The following is a 19,411-nucleotide window of genomic DNA, read 5'->3' as shown; positions in this document are numbered from 1 at the left end:
TGTAAAAAATCAACTGATAAATTTGTTTGGAGCAGTAAAAATATGAGGTATATTAAGTGTTCTGCCTGCAAACAATGCTGGATAAAGTCCCGTAAAAAAGTTTATCAAAGTCACCAAAATTATGCCGATGAATCAAATGCACTTGTAGTTGGTGGATTGTATACACCAAATGTATACAAATTCTTAAAGAAAACCACACAAAAACCAAGTGATAAAATAACTTGTGGCATATGTAATAAATCAACTGATAAATTTGTTTGGAGCAGTAAAAGTATGAGGTATATTGAGTGTTTTGCCTGCAAACAATGCTGGATAAAATCCCGTAAAAAAGTTTATCAAAGTCACCAAAATTATGCTGATGAGTCAAATTCACTTGTAGTTGGTGGATTGTATACACAAAACTTTGATAACTTTTGCAGCCAAGGTCGTAGGAAAAATATGTTCGAGCGTAAAAACGCCAAGAAGAAAAAGGAGGTACAGGGACAGAAAAATGTATTTCTACCTACTGGATGGTGACGAAAACCGCAAAAATCCCAAAGCAATCCTCACCTACCTCCAAATGATAAGAAGTCATTACCTTACGTCAAAAAGAGTGTTATGACTTACAATAACTCGCAGATCTCAAAAATGTGGCGTGACATTTGGAATAAAAAGAAAGAATCTCTTAGTATTCGTTTTGTTAAGTCTCTAGAAAATATAAGTATGAACACAAAATCTTTGCCACCTTTGAATTGCAGTGATCATGTCGTGATACTAAATCAAACAGGTAACTTTCCCAGCAAGTGGGGGAAAAGTGGAGTGGTGGTGGAAGTGAAGGACTGTCATCAATGTGTTGTCAAAATTGATGGATCAGGTCGCTTAACTGTTCAAAATCGTAAGTTTTTAAGAAGATTTACCCCTCCTGTTGGCAAATGTCTAAGTAGTATCCCTTAACTGAGAAAAGCAAACATACCACTGTAAAAGTTTGTCTTTTCTGGTAAAGTTGAGAAAAAAGATGTCAAGAAAAACTTTGATGGTCTGTTTTTCCAGAAGGAAGATTCTTTTTGAATAAGCATTCTGTAATTTCCTTCTGTACTAATGGTTTTCTTCAAAATTGATGTTGAACCGGAATGGCTCGGATTTGCTTTGATCTATATTTTCTTGACTTATATTTTATACAGAAAAGCAAACAGACCGCCAAAGTTTACTTGCGAACAACAAGTCCGGGATGAGTGTGTGAAATTATCGGATTATTTGCAGCGTTTCCGTGTAAGACTTTACGATGCTTTTCAAAAGCTTTTCAAAAGCTTCGTGACACCGATGTTGCTGATATTCATTTATTGTCAAGTTGGAATGTTCACAGTAAATTAATGCTTTATGGTCTAATGAATGAGTTTCAGTCAAATGGTGACGTCCTAAAGTTTGTTGTTAACTTTGCAGCAGACTAGTCTAACAGCCATCTGTTCAAAGTGATCTTGGATGAGGACGCATAGATTGACTTTCAAAAATTCGAACTGTTGGTTGGCATCGAGTATTTGGAAAATAAGTGTAGCAGTATTTCGTCAGTGTTCAATGCTATCAGTAATGCACCTTCTACTTTGTTTAAAGTCGAAAATATGATAAAGATGTTTATCACCGTGAAGTTTTAAGGTGGTTAGATGAATGACGTGTGGTTTCGTTCTTCAAAGCTGAAAAGTTCAAATCGGTGAAGCAATTAAGTTTTTAAATGCTTGTATTCAGCAACTGAGTGAATAAAAGTAAAGATTAAGTCTCAAATTTTTTGTTACAGTTTGTTTGTTTCAGTTGCAGTTTGTTTTAACAAATCATTTATAAGTGAACTAAGTTAATCGTAATTTTTGAAATATTTTTGTGTTTTTGACTTTAATTTTGTTGAATTTTAGACCTAAAAAATGTGTTTAAGTTTTTACAAATTGTTTTAAAAATTTGTTTCGCTAGGTAAATTTATAGTTTTATCTCCTTCGTAGATAAAATCTGGGGGGAGATGTAGAAGTATTTACCTAGTTTTAGTTATGTTTTGTATTACAGACTTTATCATTCTTGTAATTAGTTTGTGAATAAACTCAACCAAGAAAGATATATTTATTTAAACATTACTTCTGAAAAATTAACTTAGAAGTATTTTACATTATAATTTTTTTTTCCTCTTGTTTTCAAAATATTGTGATCGATAGAAGCAGCAAACTTTGAAAAACTGCTTTATTGTAGGACCTGATATTAATATCTTGTACTTGTATTCAGAATTACATATTAGAAACATTTGGTTAAATACTTAGTTTTGATTGGTCAGTTTGAATTTTTGAAATCATCAGCAAAACTTGTATTTTTAATTAGTGTTGCTAAGTAGTGCTCAATATCACAACAGTAAAACAAGGATGATGTTTAAATGAATGACTTCAACAACAATAATGATTAATAAGTGCTTAATGTCATGGTATCAGTCAAGCGAATTGGATAGAAACATGAATGGCTTCAACAGTTAGAGTAAGTTAAAAATAAAAGTTTTATAACACACAGTTTTAATGTAAATTATTGAATAATAATAGAAAGTATTTAAGTTTCCATAATTTGTAAATCTTAATAATGTTTAAAAAGTAATTGCCAGCAAAACCCTTTAAATTTACAAAGTTTAAACATTTTTACTTCAAGTAAGGTACTTAATGTTAAGTATAAGCAAAATATTTATACAGTTTACAAAAAATTGAACTTAATTCTCCAATATAAATCTATCAGTACTAAATTTCTTAATAACACCAATAAATATTTTCAAGTCTACCAACTGATGAAATCATGTTTAGTTATGCCTACCCCTATGATAGGTAAAATTTGTAATTAAGAATATGTTTTATTGATTTTAGCAAAAAGTCAACTTCTATCACACTAATTACAACAATTGACATAAAGTATGCTTCAGTGTCAAATAATTTTCTTTATATTTAAAAGAGTTAATTATTAAGGTTCAAAACCAAAAATCGTTTACTTATTTTTTTTTTATTTTTGTGAAGTATTATTTAAGCCATCAAACAGTTGTAATTGCTGTACCAATTTCAAAGTAACCTTGAGATATAAAGTATAAATTATCAGTTGGCTCTTTATAGAGGGCATAACTTAATATGACAAAAAAAGCAGTAAAAATATACATTGTTCTTAGTTTTTATCCAACTTTATTTGAAAAAAATTGGCAGCTATTTTAATATTTGTTTTTCACTCTGAGGAAATGGTCTTATTTTAATAAAATTTTATGAGAAATGTTTCCTTAAAATTTTATACTTCATAAAAAGTGACTTAGAGTTTTCTTTATACTTTCATTTGAGAACCAATTTTTTTTTGTGAAAATAAATGTTAAACCAATTTTCTATTATAAAGTGCTAAAACCAAAAGTATGCAATGTCTAATTGTTGTATGAACATATTAAATTATTTCATTATAGTCATATTGTGCAAGAATATTGTAAATAATTTACTATTGCCTATAAGGGCATGGAAAGTTTTTGTCCATAATTTTTGTTGAGTTTTGTTTTAAATATTAGATAATTTTTACTGCTCAATGAAAACTCAAATTAATACATTAATTAATTAATTAATATAACTTATCGAAATCAGTGTGGTTTTTTGTGAAAGGCACAAACCAAAAGAGCAAAAGAATATTTTTACTAAAAATGTATTTTCTCCTTAGTTTAACTTCTTTAAAATTTTACATTAAGTCTCTTACTCATATTTAAATAAATCACATTGAAGATTTTTTTGTTGTTTTATCTAAACTTTATATATTGTTAAAATTGTTTTTAATCTCTTAAAAAGTTTTAGATTTTTAATTTAAATTTTGACTTTGACTTTGAGCTCAGAAGAACAGTAGATAGACTTTTTCTGAACATCAAGTTAATAATTAAATTGAAAAAACTGTAGTCTATACATTTGAATCAAAACCTTTTGAAAAACATGACAACACTCTAAAATTCTAAAGTCAATAATTTTTTTTTATATTATATAAAAACTGACCTATATTTCTTACTAAAAGGTTTTATACAAGACTTAATGTTAGTTTGTAAAAGTGTTCTTATTCCCCATGCTCTTAGAAAAGAATAGATGTGAAATTATAAGTTAAGTAAAATGGTAGCTTTGTACGAATATAGCTCATAAAATTGTTTTAAAACTAGCAAAGCTAAATGTATCTAAGGCCATAGAGGAATAAAAAACTAGCTATTGAATATAAAAAAAAATTATTAACATATGAACTATAGCTAGGTTTTTATAAGATTTCAAAGGATTTAGTTAACATTTGCAACAATTTTTGTAATTTTTTAAAAATATAAACCTGTAAACAACAATCTTTTAAGCCAGTGTTCTAAAAATTTTAAAAATGACTAAAAAATCATCTCCATTTTTTGTTTAGCTAGAGTCCTGACAATTTCAGGAAATAGTAAACAATAGTTTAAAGTGTTGGAGTTTTGTAAACAGTAAATAATAAAAAATAAGAATATTTTTTCAAATGAAATATTTTTCAGCATGACAAAGTTTCTTTTGGTAGTCTGTTTTAAATACTACTAATTAACTTCCTGCAATAAACTAAATCAACAATTTTCAATTGTACAATATTCTATATTTAATGTTTAATCTTTATAGGTTTTAAACTAGTTGAGCATTGTTTGATTTTACTAAAATCATTGAAAACAAATGTGTGTCTGTTTTGTAAACAAGTAATGCTAAAAATTTAGGAAAAAATTATGTTTTAAAAAATTGAAACCTTTAATTAGTACATACTATATTTTAAAGTACATTTGAAGTAATTTATTTTGGCAACATTAATAAAAATAATGTACTACTTTACTGACTTAAACATGTTATCTTTCTTTTTCAATTACTTACGCTATTTGTCATCTTTTTTTTTGTTTTTATATTTCATAAAATACGATAGCAGTAAAAAGTTTTTTAAAACTTGCTAAGGCATACTTAGTTTTAGATATATTAAAATATTTTTTTCAGAGTTATTAGTGAACAAAAGTCTAAAGATAAGTTTAGAGTTTATAAGCTATCATAATGTCTGTGCACCTTTAAGCAAATTGTACTGTTTTCGTTGTTGTTAGTGCAGAAAATATGCCTATAAAGTTGTTGAAACTGATATACAAGTTAATTTGCTTTTTGTGTATGAATTTTTTGAGATTTTAGTAAATAAGTTTTATTTTATAGAGTCAAGTTTATAAGTTGCCTAAACACTCAGTTCGATGTGTACGAGTAAAATCTTGCTACTTACATTCTTAGACAGGTTTGTTAATTGTATTGCTAAATGGAGCATAATTACTATTCTAAATTTATCTCTCCAAACGTTATCTACTGTACAAAAATTTTATTCTAAATATAGTATCAAAATTTAAAATGTAAAAAAATCTAGTTTATTAGTTTTACTATGTAAAATTTTTACAGATACTAAACAGTTTATAATAGATTTATTTAATTACAATTCACTTTTGTTAATAATGTAATGACAAAATATAACTGTTAAGTTTGTAATAGTATTCATTTGTTACTTGGATACAATAACACATGCATATGTAAAAGATAATAATTGAAAATCTTTTTACTATTGAATTACTAAACATTTGTGTACATACATTTTATTAACAAAAAAAATTAATTTTAATATGTGTTATTTACTTTATAACCTGATTATTTTATTCAAAATTTAACTGATTTGCATGTTGAAAGTTATTTAAAATCTTTATGAAAGAAATTTTAAGAAGTCGTGTATCTAATAGCTTATTTTTTAAGATAGAGAAAGTTTTAAACTTAATAAAGTGTATTAAAGGTTAAAAAAGTCGAATAAAAAATACTTTTTTAAACTAATTTTAGTTATTTTTAATTTAATTTATCAGTTGCTTATTTTAACCTTTCTTTAAATCTCTTACATCTAAATAAGTTACTTAGATTTGTATAAACCTGTAGAAAATGTTTAATAGCTCAAATTTTATTTTTCGAGTAAAACTAACTAGTAAAAACATTTTAAACTCTTAAGACTTGTAATTTATTGAGCAGTTGATTTTTTTTATCAAGTTGAAAATATTTTTAATCTAGGCCATTATGGTGTAGACCTTGTTTTTTTACAGGTTAACCTTGTTTTTGTTTTACATTCTTAATTTAGCTACCAAATGCTTTTTATACAATATTTTAAGTACTTGAAAAAAAAAAATTAAATTTAAAATTCCATAGATTCAATGTGAAAAATACAAACTAAAAACTCTTTAAATAGAAAATATTTTGCTGCCTCATTTGAAAACTGATCTTCTTATTTTCGTATTTTATTCTTGCATGATTTCAAATTTTCAGATATTATTGTAATTTTCTAGTTTTGATAAACTTTCCTTTTTAAGAAGTTTTGGACTTAGTATTTAGACTTATATACTTCAAGTATTTAGTATGCAAAAGTTTTATTAAACTTAAATTAGTTCTATCTGCAAGTTTTAAGTATTTAGTTAATAAAGCGAAAACGTAAATAGTTAAAAGAAGTTTCAAATTTCTGATATATATCTCAGAAATATATTTATACTTAAACAGTTTTTCATTAGTGGCTTAGAGTTTTCAAATGAGTAAAATGTTAAATTTAGAAAATAGCAGACTTGAAATGCTAGATAGTAATATGTTAGATATTTATATTTACTTGTAGTGTATTATCTTTTTTATCTGATTTTTTAGCATTTTTGTTAGCATATATCACAATGTGTCTATTACAATTATTCTAAATAACAGCTACCTCTGAAAACGTTTTTTGTTCTAAACCATAAACATTCCAGAATAAACATTTTGAAATAGAAGATCTAGTTATGAAACCTAAATTGGTCTCTTTAAGGGCTATATTTAATTTGTATAAAAAAAGTTTTTAACACAACTTTATTCAATTGTTTTCACTGTGTAAAATAATAGAAAAATCTATATTTTGTTTTTTAAGTTTATACATTCTAGTATGGTACTAGCTCTGGAAACTATGTTTTTTAACAATTTTTTATGCTGATAAGTTTTAAAGGTTGATAATTCTTAAAGCTACTTAACAGTTTATATAGTTTGTTTCAAATTTAAGTTGTTAGTTCTATATTTCATGCAAAGTAGCAACTAATTTAAACTAAATGTTTTCCAACATAATTAATACGAACCTATTTGAAGTTGTTATTTTATTTTTCCAAGTATAATTTCTAAGAATTTCACATCTTTATTTCGAGTCTTACTATGATCTTAACAGCTTAATTTAGGGTTTCCCTATTCGTTATTCAGAGTCGCTAATGAGTTGCAATGCCAACTGAGCATTAATTAATGAATAATAAGCATTAGTTCGTTTAAACTTAAAATGGAATTCCCGTGTAGATTTTGTAGTTTTGTTGGCGTGCCTGCCTTAGTTTTATGAAAACGCCACTGTTAAACAGCTAATTTCTTATTTAAAGCCAATGATATCTCAAAATGAACAAAATTGTGTTAGTTCGCATTTAGTTAAATTATTTTTTGTTATAAATGTGTCGCCTATACTGGAAAGTACTAAAAATAGTCTTTGATAACAATGTAGGAAGAAAAATTTATATATATTTTTAAATAGAAGCAACTTACAGCCCGCTGGATTCAACCCGCCAACAGAAATATCTGGTCCTGAACGTGTTTTTAACACAATAACATTTTGTGCAAATCAGGTAAAACTTTTACAATATGTGACATTATTTGGTTTCTATTCTAATTTATTGAATAATTATTTTTTTAAAATTAAGTTTTTTTTTAACAATTTTTTTTTAAATTGAAAGGCAAACTTTGTTAATAACTAAAACACTTTACTTATTTATTTATTAATTAATCAAACACCAGAAAATAATCAATTAGCAGGAGTTTCTTCACTTATTGGAGGAATTTATACTTCAAATCCTTGTGGACATCTGGAGAAGTAAGTAAACCATCAAGAAGGCGGCCATCACATGAAGCAGAATGTATGTTGGACACTTCAATAAAGATGTGGAACAAGTTCTAATAAAATGAACTAAAATATGTTATTATTTTTTTATTATGGATTAATTTTTACATAAGAAATTAAATTAACTAGTTTTTTTTGTTTACAGCAAAAAGCTTATATTTACCTAGTCTTTGTAGCTGTTACCAACTTTGTTATTTAATTTTAATTCTACCTTGTGTTAAGAAAATTTAAAGAATTTTTTATTTGTTTCTTGTCTAACAACTAAAAAAACAATAGTTTACTTTTTATCCTTGTTCATAGAACAAACTCAGTTAAGACAGTTTTAAACGGTATTTTAAGTTGAACTATATGACTATAGTTATCAAGCTTCTTGCTGTAGGTAACAACCTAAAATTATTGCATTTTATTTTTTGTTCGCTGTTTTGTTTTCTTTATCCGCCTGAGTTTTTTGTATAATTAAGTTGTAGTAATGTATTTAGTTAACACCTAAAATGCAACTTAGTTTCCTGGGTCCTTGGAGAAACTTAAGGTGATTTTTTTTATAATGTGGTTTGGTTTCCTTTTGTATTTGGTTTTAAGTTAAAGTTTAAGGGTGCACGACCATCTAAGTTTAAATAACTTTAATTTTTCAAAATTGTTCCGAAAGCTCAAAAACTATTATTTATTTAAAAAAGTATAATAGTTGTATGCAGGTCTAAATAATAACTAAAACACATTTTTCTTTGAAAATGTTTAAATATTTTAGGAGATATAGCTGAAATAAGTTTCGAAATAAAGTAATTATTAAAATCCTCTTTAATTATTATATTTTTTAGAATAATATTAAAAAGTGTTAAAAGATCTTATTTAGACCTACATACACGAATTTTTTAACAATCATATTATTTTGTGAGATTGACCCTTTACAAACAATTTTAAAAATTTGAATTGACATGTAACCAAAGTTTTGATATATTGAAGTTTGTAGATAGTTCTCTACAAATTCTAAGACCGCTCAAAAACTTCAGTAAGTTTGGTAAATTTAACTTTTTCTTAGTCGTATGTAACAATTTTAGTTTTAGATCTACATACACTTACAATTATATTTTTGTGAGATATGGCCCTTTATAGACAATTTTAAGAACTTAATTACATCAGTTAAGTTTGTAAATAATTAGCTCTTCAAAATAAGACTCCAAAAAATTAAGTTCTCTTTGCCTTAGAATATGTCGCATATAACAGTTTTATATAATTCTAGTTCATTAACAACAGTCGGTGGTTAAACATTTTGTTGTAATTGATCTCGTATAACTAATTCAAACTTCCACAAAACAATGTACGTTTTCCTATGATATCTTTTCTTCCGTTGCTTAGGCCTACTTGCATATTAATATTTTATATCACTCCATAACTATGCAGTTTTCATCTATAAGACAAATTTAAACCCCTGTCATTTTTGGTCGTAATAAGAAACTTTTCAACACCTCTATTTTGAATTGGCCCATCACAGTTTTGATCTTGTTATGAGCAAGAATAGTAAATACTTAGTCTCCTACATAACTAGCACATATGTTACATTCTCACTACGTTTAAGATTTTTGCCGTTTAAAAGCAATGTGATAACGATTTATGTACTTATGAAATACTTGAAGCTCATGGCTTTATTGTAAAGAGTTTTTAATTAGGTTCAACTTTGTGATTTGTAAGAAATAAAACACGTAATTTAGTCGTTGAAACGAAAAAGCAGTCTGTACCATTTAAACATTTATTTTTACAAACATAAGTAGCTTATCAAAAGTTTCTAAAATGAATAGCCCAGGGTCCTTAAACAAAGCATTTGTACCCATTAGACATCAAGAAATAACTTGAATTTTTATTTATATGGTAAAAATGACTTATCTAACAATCTACAAGTATTTAGTACTGAGATAATAAATGAAACTCATTAGTAATTGAAGTGTAAAACACCGTCTACTTTTAAATTAAATTTTTGGTACTATTGCCAACAAACATGTCGTATCCAAATTAATTTTCAATAAGTTTGAAATGCACTGAATACCAAGTTGATTAGTGCTTATAAACGATAAAACAACTTTTTTACTTACACCGAATATTATTACTTACGTTGTTATTACATAGTACCAAACAAAGTCTTAGGAGAGAGTGAAACAAACAGTATAACTGAAAATTAAATTTAGGCCGTTTTCTTAAACTTATTTTTTGGTTAGCTTTATAACTGATTATACTATATATAATAGTTACTAAATGTATTATATTTGATGTCAATTAGCATTGGTTGTAACTAAATATTTTATCAATCCAAAAATAAAAGTACCTTGTTAAATTTATTTTTACAGCTAGAGAAGAAATTAGTAGTTCACCAAGGGAGGATTTAAAAATACTGCTCACTTAAAAATACAATAAGTAGTCTTAAACTAGATAGGTCAAATATGAAATTGATATTTTATACAAATTAGTTAGATTGTTATATTATTGAGATTTGGTATCAAGTTGGTTGACCAAATTTAAGTTGTAAGAAAAGTTTTTTGAAATATTGTAATGGCTAATATTAAGAATATAAAGCATACCTTTTTTTTCTTATTTTAAATTTATAAGAAAAAAAAAATAAAAATAGTGAAAATGATAAAAACTGTATAAAATAGTAAAGTTCACAAAGTATGAATTAAATATAATAATTTGGATAGTTAGGAGATTGTCAAATTATACTATTAGATTGTTAAATTTTATTTAATGTTAATTATTAGAAACTATTCAGTATCTACCAATTTGCAAAAGTTTTAAAAGTAAAACAATGTGGTCTACTAAATTTAAATAATTAGAAAAATTTCTGGATTATTAGGATGACTGGTATTAAAAAATTTTTGTTTTAATTTAGCCAATAACAAATAGCTCCCTTAGATAATTAAATTTAAAAAAAATTGTTAACCAGCGAACAACATACTTAACTATGTAGTTTAAGTAACTCAAATATATAAAATAAACTGAAAAGGCTGGAGTCCAACAACAGTAACGAGTTAGAAATTAACGAGTATAAAATCTTGAGACAAAAATTCAAATATTGCAAAGTAAAAAACTATAAAGTGTATGAACAAAAAGCTGCAACGTTTTTAGAAATGATCAATACATATATATGAAGAAATGTAAAAAGCAACTTTAGTACTCATTCTATATAATTTTTTCTTAGTCCAAGTCATTGAATATAAAAAACTAAGTAACTAGTGTCTGTTTAAAAATTTAAATTTGCTTAGAATTCCTTTCAAGAAAAATTACAGTCAAATTGATCAATTTGTTTGATTAATAGTTATTACAAGCTGTTAGTAAAATTATAAATTAAAAAAAAAGAAGTATAAAGCACTAAACTAGTTTGCTATAGTATCTCAACATAATCTTGAAAAATGTAAAGCTTTTAAGTAAAAGAGTTTTGAAATAAATACTTGACTTTTAACTTAAAAACAAAATCTTTATAATTTAGTAAAGCAATTAGCTTCATAATATTATTTAAAACTTCAATAAAATTAATAAAATAGTTTTACAAGTTGAGCACCGTTTTATGTAAAATAAAGAAATGGACAGAATAAAACCTTCTGTACTTATACCGTGTAATAAAATTTGAAATTATCATATTTGTAGTTTCAGCTCAGGGTAGTAAATAAAGTTGCATTAAGGCAGTTTTTAACTACAGACTTTTGGTCTACAGTTTTAACCGGATCAGTTTTAACTGTTTTTAAATATATGTTAATGTTACCTTTTACAAAAACACCATAAACTTTAAATTTTAAAGCGTAAACTATTGCAAGATAAATTTTTTATAAAACTGAGAATCTTCAGATTATGCTTTTCTCCTTCATAAGTTTTTGGTAACCCGATGGTGGTGGGTATGAAAAATCGTCGAATGAAATATCTAGTATTGCGTTATCATCCACTGTTTAAATATTTATTATTTTTAATTCAAATATATAATAAATTGTAACCAAATGTTAAATTGTTTACCTTATTTAATATGAATATACTAAAAACTATCGAATGAAACATCTAATATTACTTTACCATCAATAGTTTAGACAATATATCTAAGACTAAAAACAACTTTAGTGTTAGCTTTTAAAAATGTAAGTACATTTTAAATTTATTAACTGTTTTTTTAAATCTCATTCCAGTAAAAATATAATTCTTAAATATATCTTTTAAACTGTTTATTAACAAACACTATGATGTAATTATAAATAAATTTTAATAAAATAAAATATATAGTTTAGTACACATAATAAAATTGTTTTTTTAAACTATTAGTACTTAAGAAATTATTTAGTGAACTTAATACCAGTTTTCTTAAGTAACCATAGAAAACTGGGCATATGTATTTTTCAAGCTCTTTAAATACAGGAAAATTTGTCTACACTAACCATAAAAAACAGGGTAAATTGTTCCTTTAATTCCTCTTAAAGGTGCATTCAAAGGTTTTCCATTGTGAAAGAAATTTAATTCTACATGATCGTAGGAACATCCCTGTTTTAAAAAATAATTTATTTTAGTCATATTTACGTTCACCAATAACTTTTTAATTTCATAGTTATAAATTAAAGAGCCCTTTTAACAAAACTACTGAAACTGAATTAAAGATACAATTATTGATTTCTTAAATATAAAAAATAGCTTTAGTAAATGAAAGGTACAATAATGTTTAGCATAATTCAAAATGAAAACTAACAAAACATTTCAAAAACTACATTTGGTTTTTAAATTAGTACAGTTCTAAAATTTACATGTATAAACAATATTTAATGTCACTTATCACTTTTTACAGAAAGCATTTAGAAAACCAATTTTGAACAGGAGAAAGAAATTAAATCATTAATGGTTGTTAAGTTAAATGTAGAATAAAAACTTAAAGATCATTAAAACATTTTAATTTAGAAATCTGCACGATTTTTTATGACTGTCACGTTTTAATAAGGTCAAGTTCAAATAAATTAATAATCTATAGGAATAATTTGAACTAGTTATTCTATAAATACTTTTTTAACATTTTAGAACATTTTAATTTTTTCAGTTGGTTAACATTAGATATATTGAATTTTAACTTAATACTTTCAAAAAATAGACTAATTACAGATGTGAGAAGATTGTATAACAAAACTTTTTCGCTTATTTTACATTCAATTCATTTCAACTAGCACAAAAGTTCAAAATTTTAGTTATTAAAAATTATTAAAAATACAACTTTATTTAGCAAAGTGATAGCTGATTATTTGATTTTAAGTTTATTTAACTTATAAAACTCAAATATCATTTTCTTTTATTAAAATATATATTAGCATGTTAACTTGACAAGTGGATAAAAAATAAGTTGTTTATAATTTAATAGTTTTTCTTAATCATGCAATTATACTTTCCGTCTAAAAAATACAATAAAAAATTTGCATGTTATTACATGTGCTTTTTAACTTTAAATAATTTATGCTTTCAACATATACAACTGAATTTCAAGCATAAAACAGTTTTGAAAATTTCTTCTCTTTAATACAAAAAAAAAAGCGGCCAAAAATAAACGAGCCACTTTAAACTAGCTGGAGTTAAAATAAAAAAAAACAGTCTGAGTGTGTGTCAAAGTAAAAATAGATAAGGAACAAAAAAAAATCAACTCGAGGGAATTAAAACTTTAAGTTTAAATATTTTTTGCAATTAACATTTTTTTTTGTCAACTAGAACATCCACAATCACAATTCTACCCTTTACTTCTATATGTTAACAAGAGGAACTAATCATTATATCAAACCAAGTAAGTAATACATCTATGAAACAAAAAGTTACCAACAAATAAAATGACATATCTATTACCTATGTGTTCCTTGAGACAGTTATTAGTTTAAAATTTTAAAGTTTAATTTATTTTGTAAAATTTTATAAAGTTTACAAGTAAAACAACTATATGACCTCCTCAATTATATAATATTACTATAAAAATATTACAACAGTTTAAACAAAGCTAATAACAGTTAAACAGTACATATTTTAAAAACAAATATCACCAATAACATCTCCTTTGCAGAAAAATTGAACTGTAACTCATTTTACTATATATATGTGTTCATATTTTATATTTATTATTGTTTTAGATTTTTCATTGTTAGTATAGTTTTTAAAAAGAAGGAGTTTTTATTCATTCTCCTTCAATATTAACTTGAGTACTATGCAAACTTTTATTGTTGTGACACACTTTATTAAGATAAAGTTTAAAACAAATACTAACAATGACATTTCCTTCCTCAATGGTTACTCCTGTGTTGTGTACAGTCTTCTTATTGTGGCAAACTTTCCCGTCTTGCCTGACAACCCACGAATGAACAGATTCGCCCAACGGTGTGATATCAAGCATTTCGCTATCCAGTGCAACTCCTATACCGAACATTCCTGATGATTGTAGTTTCGCTTCGAAGTAGGACTGTTGGAGACATAATTACTATCATTTATATATATCTTCTTATAAATACCTACAAAGTTATAAGTACTTTAGGCAATGTAACGAGTACTTATAACTTAGTAGATTTTTTTGTAAAATAAAAAAGACTTTTAATTTAAAACGATTTTGATAAAGACAAAAAAATCACGAAGAACAACACACAACCAAGGAAAGATTTGAGATACTTAAAACTATAATATTCTTACTTCTTATAAATACATATTTGTTATTAATTATTACACACTAATCTGATTTAAACAAAACAACATGACATTTTTCTATAAACATATTTATTACTTATTTCCAGTGGATAAAATTTTTCCTTAGGGACAAAGAAATTGTAACTATTAAGAATTTTTATACAAAAAATTAAGAGTAACTATAGAACTTAATTAAGTATTCAAACCAGAAGGTGTTACAACATTTAGAATAACTAGCAATGTTTAAAACTATCACTCTGTATAACTACAACTTTGAAGAAGAACTATTGAGGATATATATACCAATTAAACTTGTTAAAAGTTTGTTATTAAATTATGTATGAATGTTCAAACCAGTGAGTTTGTTTTATATTTTTGTTGCTTTGTATATACTAAGCTACTTTATATATTTTTTTAACTTGGAGAAAAACTTTTAATTAAAAATCAGTCCAAAGGCTCCACCTATTATTAAGCAACAAATTGAACCACAAAAAAATTATAGCACCGAAAATGTTATTATAAATTAATTACTTTATCTTGCACAATTTCAGTATTTCCCATACAAGCTCTAATAATTAATTCAATATAATAAAAATACAAATTACTTTATCTTGCACAATTTCAGTATTTCCCATACAAGCTGTAATAATTAATTTAATATAATAAAAATACAAATTACTTTATCTTGCACAATTTCAGTATTTCCCATACAACCTCCACTGCCACACAATCTCTTACCATTCTTCACTATCACTGCGCTGATTCCTGTAAAATTGAATATTAATAAATTCAGTTCAACAAGGTTCAGTTTATTCAGTAAATTAATGCTCAACATCTGTGTGGAGTTGTACGTAATCGAAATAATATAGCCATTTATTACAAGTTTACAAATTTAAGTCAAGTATTCTTTCTAACGTAAGGTTAAGGGTTAATAGTTCCTAAAACGATTAAATATATCAAACAAGCTTTAAAAAATCTCTTACAAATATTGAAATTTTTACCTTAATTTCAAGTTAAACAACTTATAATAATTATATTGATGTTAAAACTGTGTACGTTCTTATTACTAAACATTTGTTATTTTTTAAATACTTTAAGAGTACAGTATAAGTTTGAGGAATTTAAAATAGTCAAAAGTCAAACAAGGTTTTGAATTTAACAATTTACAAAAATTAAACTAAACATACATTAATTTAACACAACAGGTTTCAAGAACGCGACTTGTTCTAAAAATTACTGAATTATATTAGTTTATGTTAAAATTAGGATTTAAGTTCTGTAAATTTACAGTTTATGACATTCAGTAGTCAAATTTTTATAAAGTTACATTTAAAAAAGTGTCTTTCCACACTTGTTTTATAGCGCTAAACAAAAAAAAATCCAATTTATAATCATTACAACATCTTACAGTGCAAAATGCTTATTAAGAACCACATACATCAGCCACTAAAATATTAACTAAAATACATTTACAAGTTTAAACCGCAATAAAATGCACAATATTCAAGTATGTGCAACTAAGCATACAAGTAAGAGTGAATTACATAAAAACATATTTGTTACACTTGACTAACACTTGAAAGCATTTGCCGATTGCAAACCACAAATTTAAAAAGTTTAAATGCTTTTCAAGCTTTTATTTTGTTGTATTTGTAAAACATCACATATGCATAACCAGAAAATAGCTTTATAATTAACAACAAGTTAAAAGCTATTCCACAATGTATCATAATAAGTTGTACTTCTTTATAAAAAACTGAACTAACCAAACTCATTGGCTATTTTTTATAGTTAAAAATTCATAATTACTTAAATGCTACTTGCAAATAATAATTTATGTAGAAAATATACTCAAGCTTAGCTTTTTTACTTTTGTTTTCAAAGATTTTTGTAGTAAACTTAACTTCCTTATGTACATATTTATAACCATTGTAAATAATATTGCATAAAAACAATATTATTTAAACACAATTGCTTAATTTATATAAATTAGCCATCATTAAACTTATGAGTTAACAATTAAATTCTAATTATACAAACTTTGTCTTAATACATAATTAACTTAAACAGGAAATAAACTTACAACAATATAATAAATTCCTTAAACTTATTTAAATAATTGATAATTTTATATGTAGAAATACTAAATTATGCTTTACATTATCTGTTAAAATTTGATCAATTTTTTATTAAGATTACAAAACTTTTGAAAATAAAACTTAGTATTTTCAGATATAAATAATAAAACTGATCTGACAAATAAAAAAATCATTATACACTACTTATAATGCAATTCTAAAGGATTATTGAAAGAAAAAAAATTGCAGTTTACTTCCAAAAATTAACAAAAATATTAAAATTACTTAATAACTGATTTGTGCTGACTCATTTTAACAGGATTTTCTTTAAAAATATATAAGTTTAATTTGGTTTAATGAAAAAATGAATTGCATTTTAAAATAACCTTATCTATGTTCACTCAATTTAACAGGATTTCTTATCAAAACATTTAAATATAGCTTACTATATACAGTGACAAAAATAACTTTATTATTAATAAGTAATACCTGATTTATGTTGGCTCAATTTAACAGGATTTTCATTTGTATTTCCATCATTTCTCAAAGGTTCAATTGAAGTATATCCGAAACAACTCCATATTGTTTCCAATATGTAGTTCATAATAAAAACTATAAATAATATAAATATTTGTGAAGTACAATTTTGTACTACTAAAAATATTAAAATTGAAATTTTGAGAAATTTTCAAGAAAGTTCAAGTTTTTCAGCAATCATTTTAATAAAACAAATGTAAATTTCACTTTTTAACTAAATACTATGAAAAATGTAAAAATGCAATATTTAACTGACTATAATAAATTAATCTAATAATAAACAGTGCTGCTAAATAATAAAAATAAATTAACTTTATGCACTTTATCATATTTATCTGTATTTGTTATAAAAATTATAAAATTTTATTTTATTTTAGTTAGTTTGATTATAAAAATAAATTGAAAACTACAATATTTTTAATCAGTGGTTAATATTGTTACTACCAAAACAACATATTTATTTTAAAATTTATATAGAGACACATATGTTTAATATGTTCAATTAAGAAATTTGTTATAATATTCACTAAAACCCCTAATGTAAAACACCTTTGTCTACCTAAAACTAAGATTTAACTACACTAACTAAGTTTGAGGATTTTTATAAACTGTTAATTATTTTTTCATTAAAGAAAAAAAAAAGATGACTTTAACCTCAAATTCTTTTAACTCTTTTGTTAAACAAATCTTAAGTCAATGAAACGCAAAACATTTGAAAGTATTTATTCAAAAGAGTTAAAAGCTTCTTTTTTTACTTATGAATGTAGATTGAATATAAATGAAGAATTTTTTAAATGTTAAGTAACTTTCTTATTTTAACATTAAAAGTTTTTTACAGGCAAACTGTAGTAACAAATTACTTATAAAAAAGTTTTTACCATTGATATACACATACTCGTGTAACAAAGCAAATAGTACTAACAGAGTAATTATGAAAAGAACATAAAAAATATTTTGTCTTCAGCACTATATTCGACAACAGTGTAAAATAGTACAAAAAAAATTTCTGAAAGTAAAAACAAAAATAACAACATTTGAAGCACATCATCAAGTTCAGAATCCAACAGTCAGCATTTCAGACCAACAGTTTCATTCAAATTGTTTTTAACCCCTTCCCACCCTTCCAAGCTTCTGGTCGGTCTTGGGATTTGCGGTGATGCTCTGAACGCTCACAATCGCGTCATTCACCTCCGTCTGCAAATTCCTCAGCTCATTTATGTGCAACAGTCTCAGCACCCTGGCCATGTTATCCAACTCATTGTTGCCTGTCTCGAACCCAAGCTCCTGCTTTTTCAGTGACATCCTCAACTTGGGATCAAGTTCACTTCCTGGAACGTGGTTCTTGATCCTTTCCTCAACAAGGATCCTCACTGCTTCCAGGGTGATGTTGGGGTCATCAGGGTGTTCTTGTATCTGCAGGATTTTTGCTAGCCTTCCAACATGCTCTTTGTAGTCATTGATGTCCAATTTGCTCATAGATTCTTCCAACTCCCTTTTCTTTATGACGTCATCAGCAAAAACCTTGTTACACTCTACACTGTTCTGCTTGAACATCACATTGACGGCATAAGCACACAGCCAATCGACAATGGCAACCTGGTCGACCTTGCAATTGTCAAACGGGCAGCCCAGACCTCTCAGGTACTTGACAGCGTGGGTGTTCCAACTGCCACTTGAAATGTCCCGCAGTCCTGCCCTCTGTTGGATCTTCAGCTTCCTGATTTTCTGGTCCTCCAGCCAGATCACCACCTGTCTAAATTCAGAGTCCTGACTGAGGTTGATGTGGCCCCCTTTTGGGTACTTCAGCACAATAAGCTTTCTTAACAACATTGTGTTTAAATAAAGTTGTCTGAAAAAATAAGTTTGTTATAAAACACGTTTGCTAGCATTGATTTTCTATAATATTTAGTATGTTAACCTCAGAATTTCCCAAACTGAGCTATACCTGCCCTTTGAAGTACATTTTATTTTGCTGAAGTACTTTTAGTTTTAAGCTAAGTAAAATTATTTAAGATTTTTAGATTAAAATTTTATTTTGTTACTTTTCCAAAAATCTCAAGTAACTATTTTATAAATATTGAAAAACTCTTTACTAAACACTTTAAGCACAAAAAAACAAAATAAGTAGACATACTTTTAGTGAACTAATATTTATATATTCAAAATATTTTAAGAAAATTGTCTATATCCAAATACTAAAT

The 19,411-nt window shown here is 25.6% G+C and overlaps 2 protein-coding genes across 2 annotated transcripts; both read right to left on the bottom strand.

The window, feature by feature from the left end:
* Positions 1-10,627: 10,627 nt before the first annotated feature.
* On the bottom strand, positions 10,628-17,281 carry LOC145834427 (SPRY domain-containing protein 7-like). Its single transcript, XM_082941853.1, has 5 exons — positions 17,163-17,281; positions 15,275-15,360; positions 14,186-14,377; positions 12,339-12,441; positions 10,628-11,857 (listed from the first exon to the last, which is right to left on the bottom strand). The coding sequence occupies exons 1-5, from the start codon at positions 17,275-17,277 to the stop codon at positions 11,760-11,762; spliced, it is 594 nt and encodes a 197-aa protein (XP_082797979.1). The 5' UTR covers positions 17,278-17,281; the 3' UTR covers positions 10,628-11,759.
* A 473-nt stretch (positions 17,282-17,754) lies between these two features.
* On the bottom strand, positions 17,755-19,049 carry LOC145834446 (tRNA-splicing ligase complex subunit RTRAF-like). Its single transcript, XM_082941879.1, has one exon. The coding sequence runs from the start codon at positions 19,038-19,040 to the stop codon at positions 18,315-18,317; it is 726 nt and encodes a 241-aa protein (XP_082798005.1). The 5' UTR covers positions 19,041-19,049; the 3' UTR covers positions 17,755-18,314.
* Between the last annotated feature and the right edge of the window lie 362 nt (positions 19,050-19,411).

Source organism: Thalia democratica, chromosome 4 (genome assembly GCF_965202585.1).
Source record: "Thalia democratica chromosome 4, ktThaDemo2.hap1.1, whole genome shotgun sequence".
NCBI classification, from domain to species: domain Eukaryota; kingdom Metazoa; phylum Chordata; class Thaliacea; order Salpida; family Salpidae; genus Thalia; species Thalia democratica.
The sequence above is the reverse complement of the archived record's forward strand: the minus strand, read 5'-3'. Positions and strand labels throughout refer to the sequence as shown.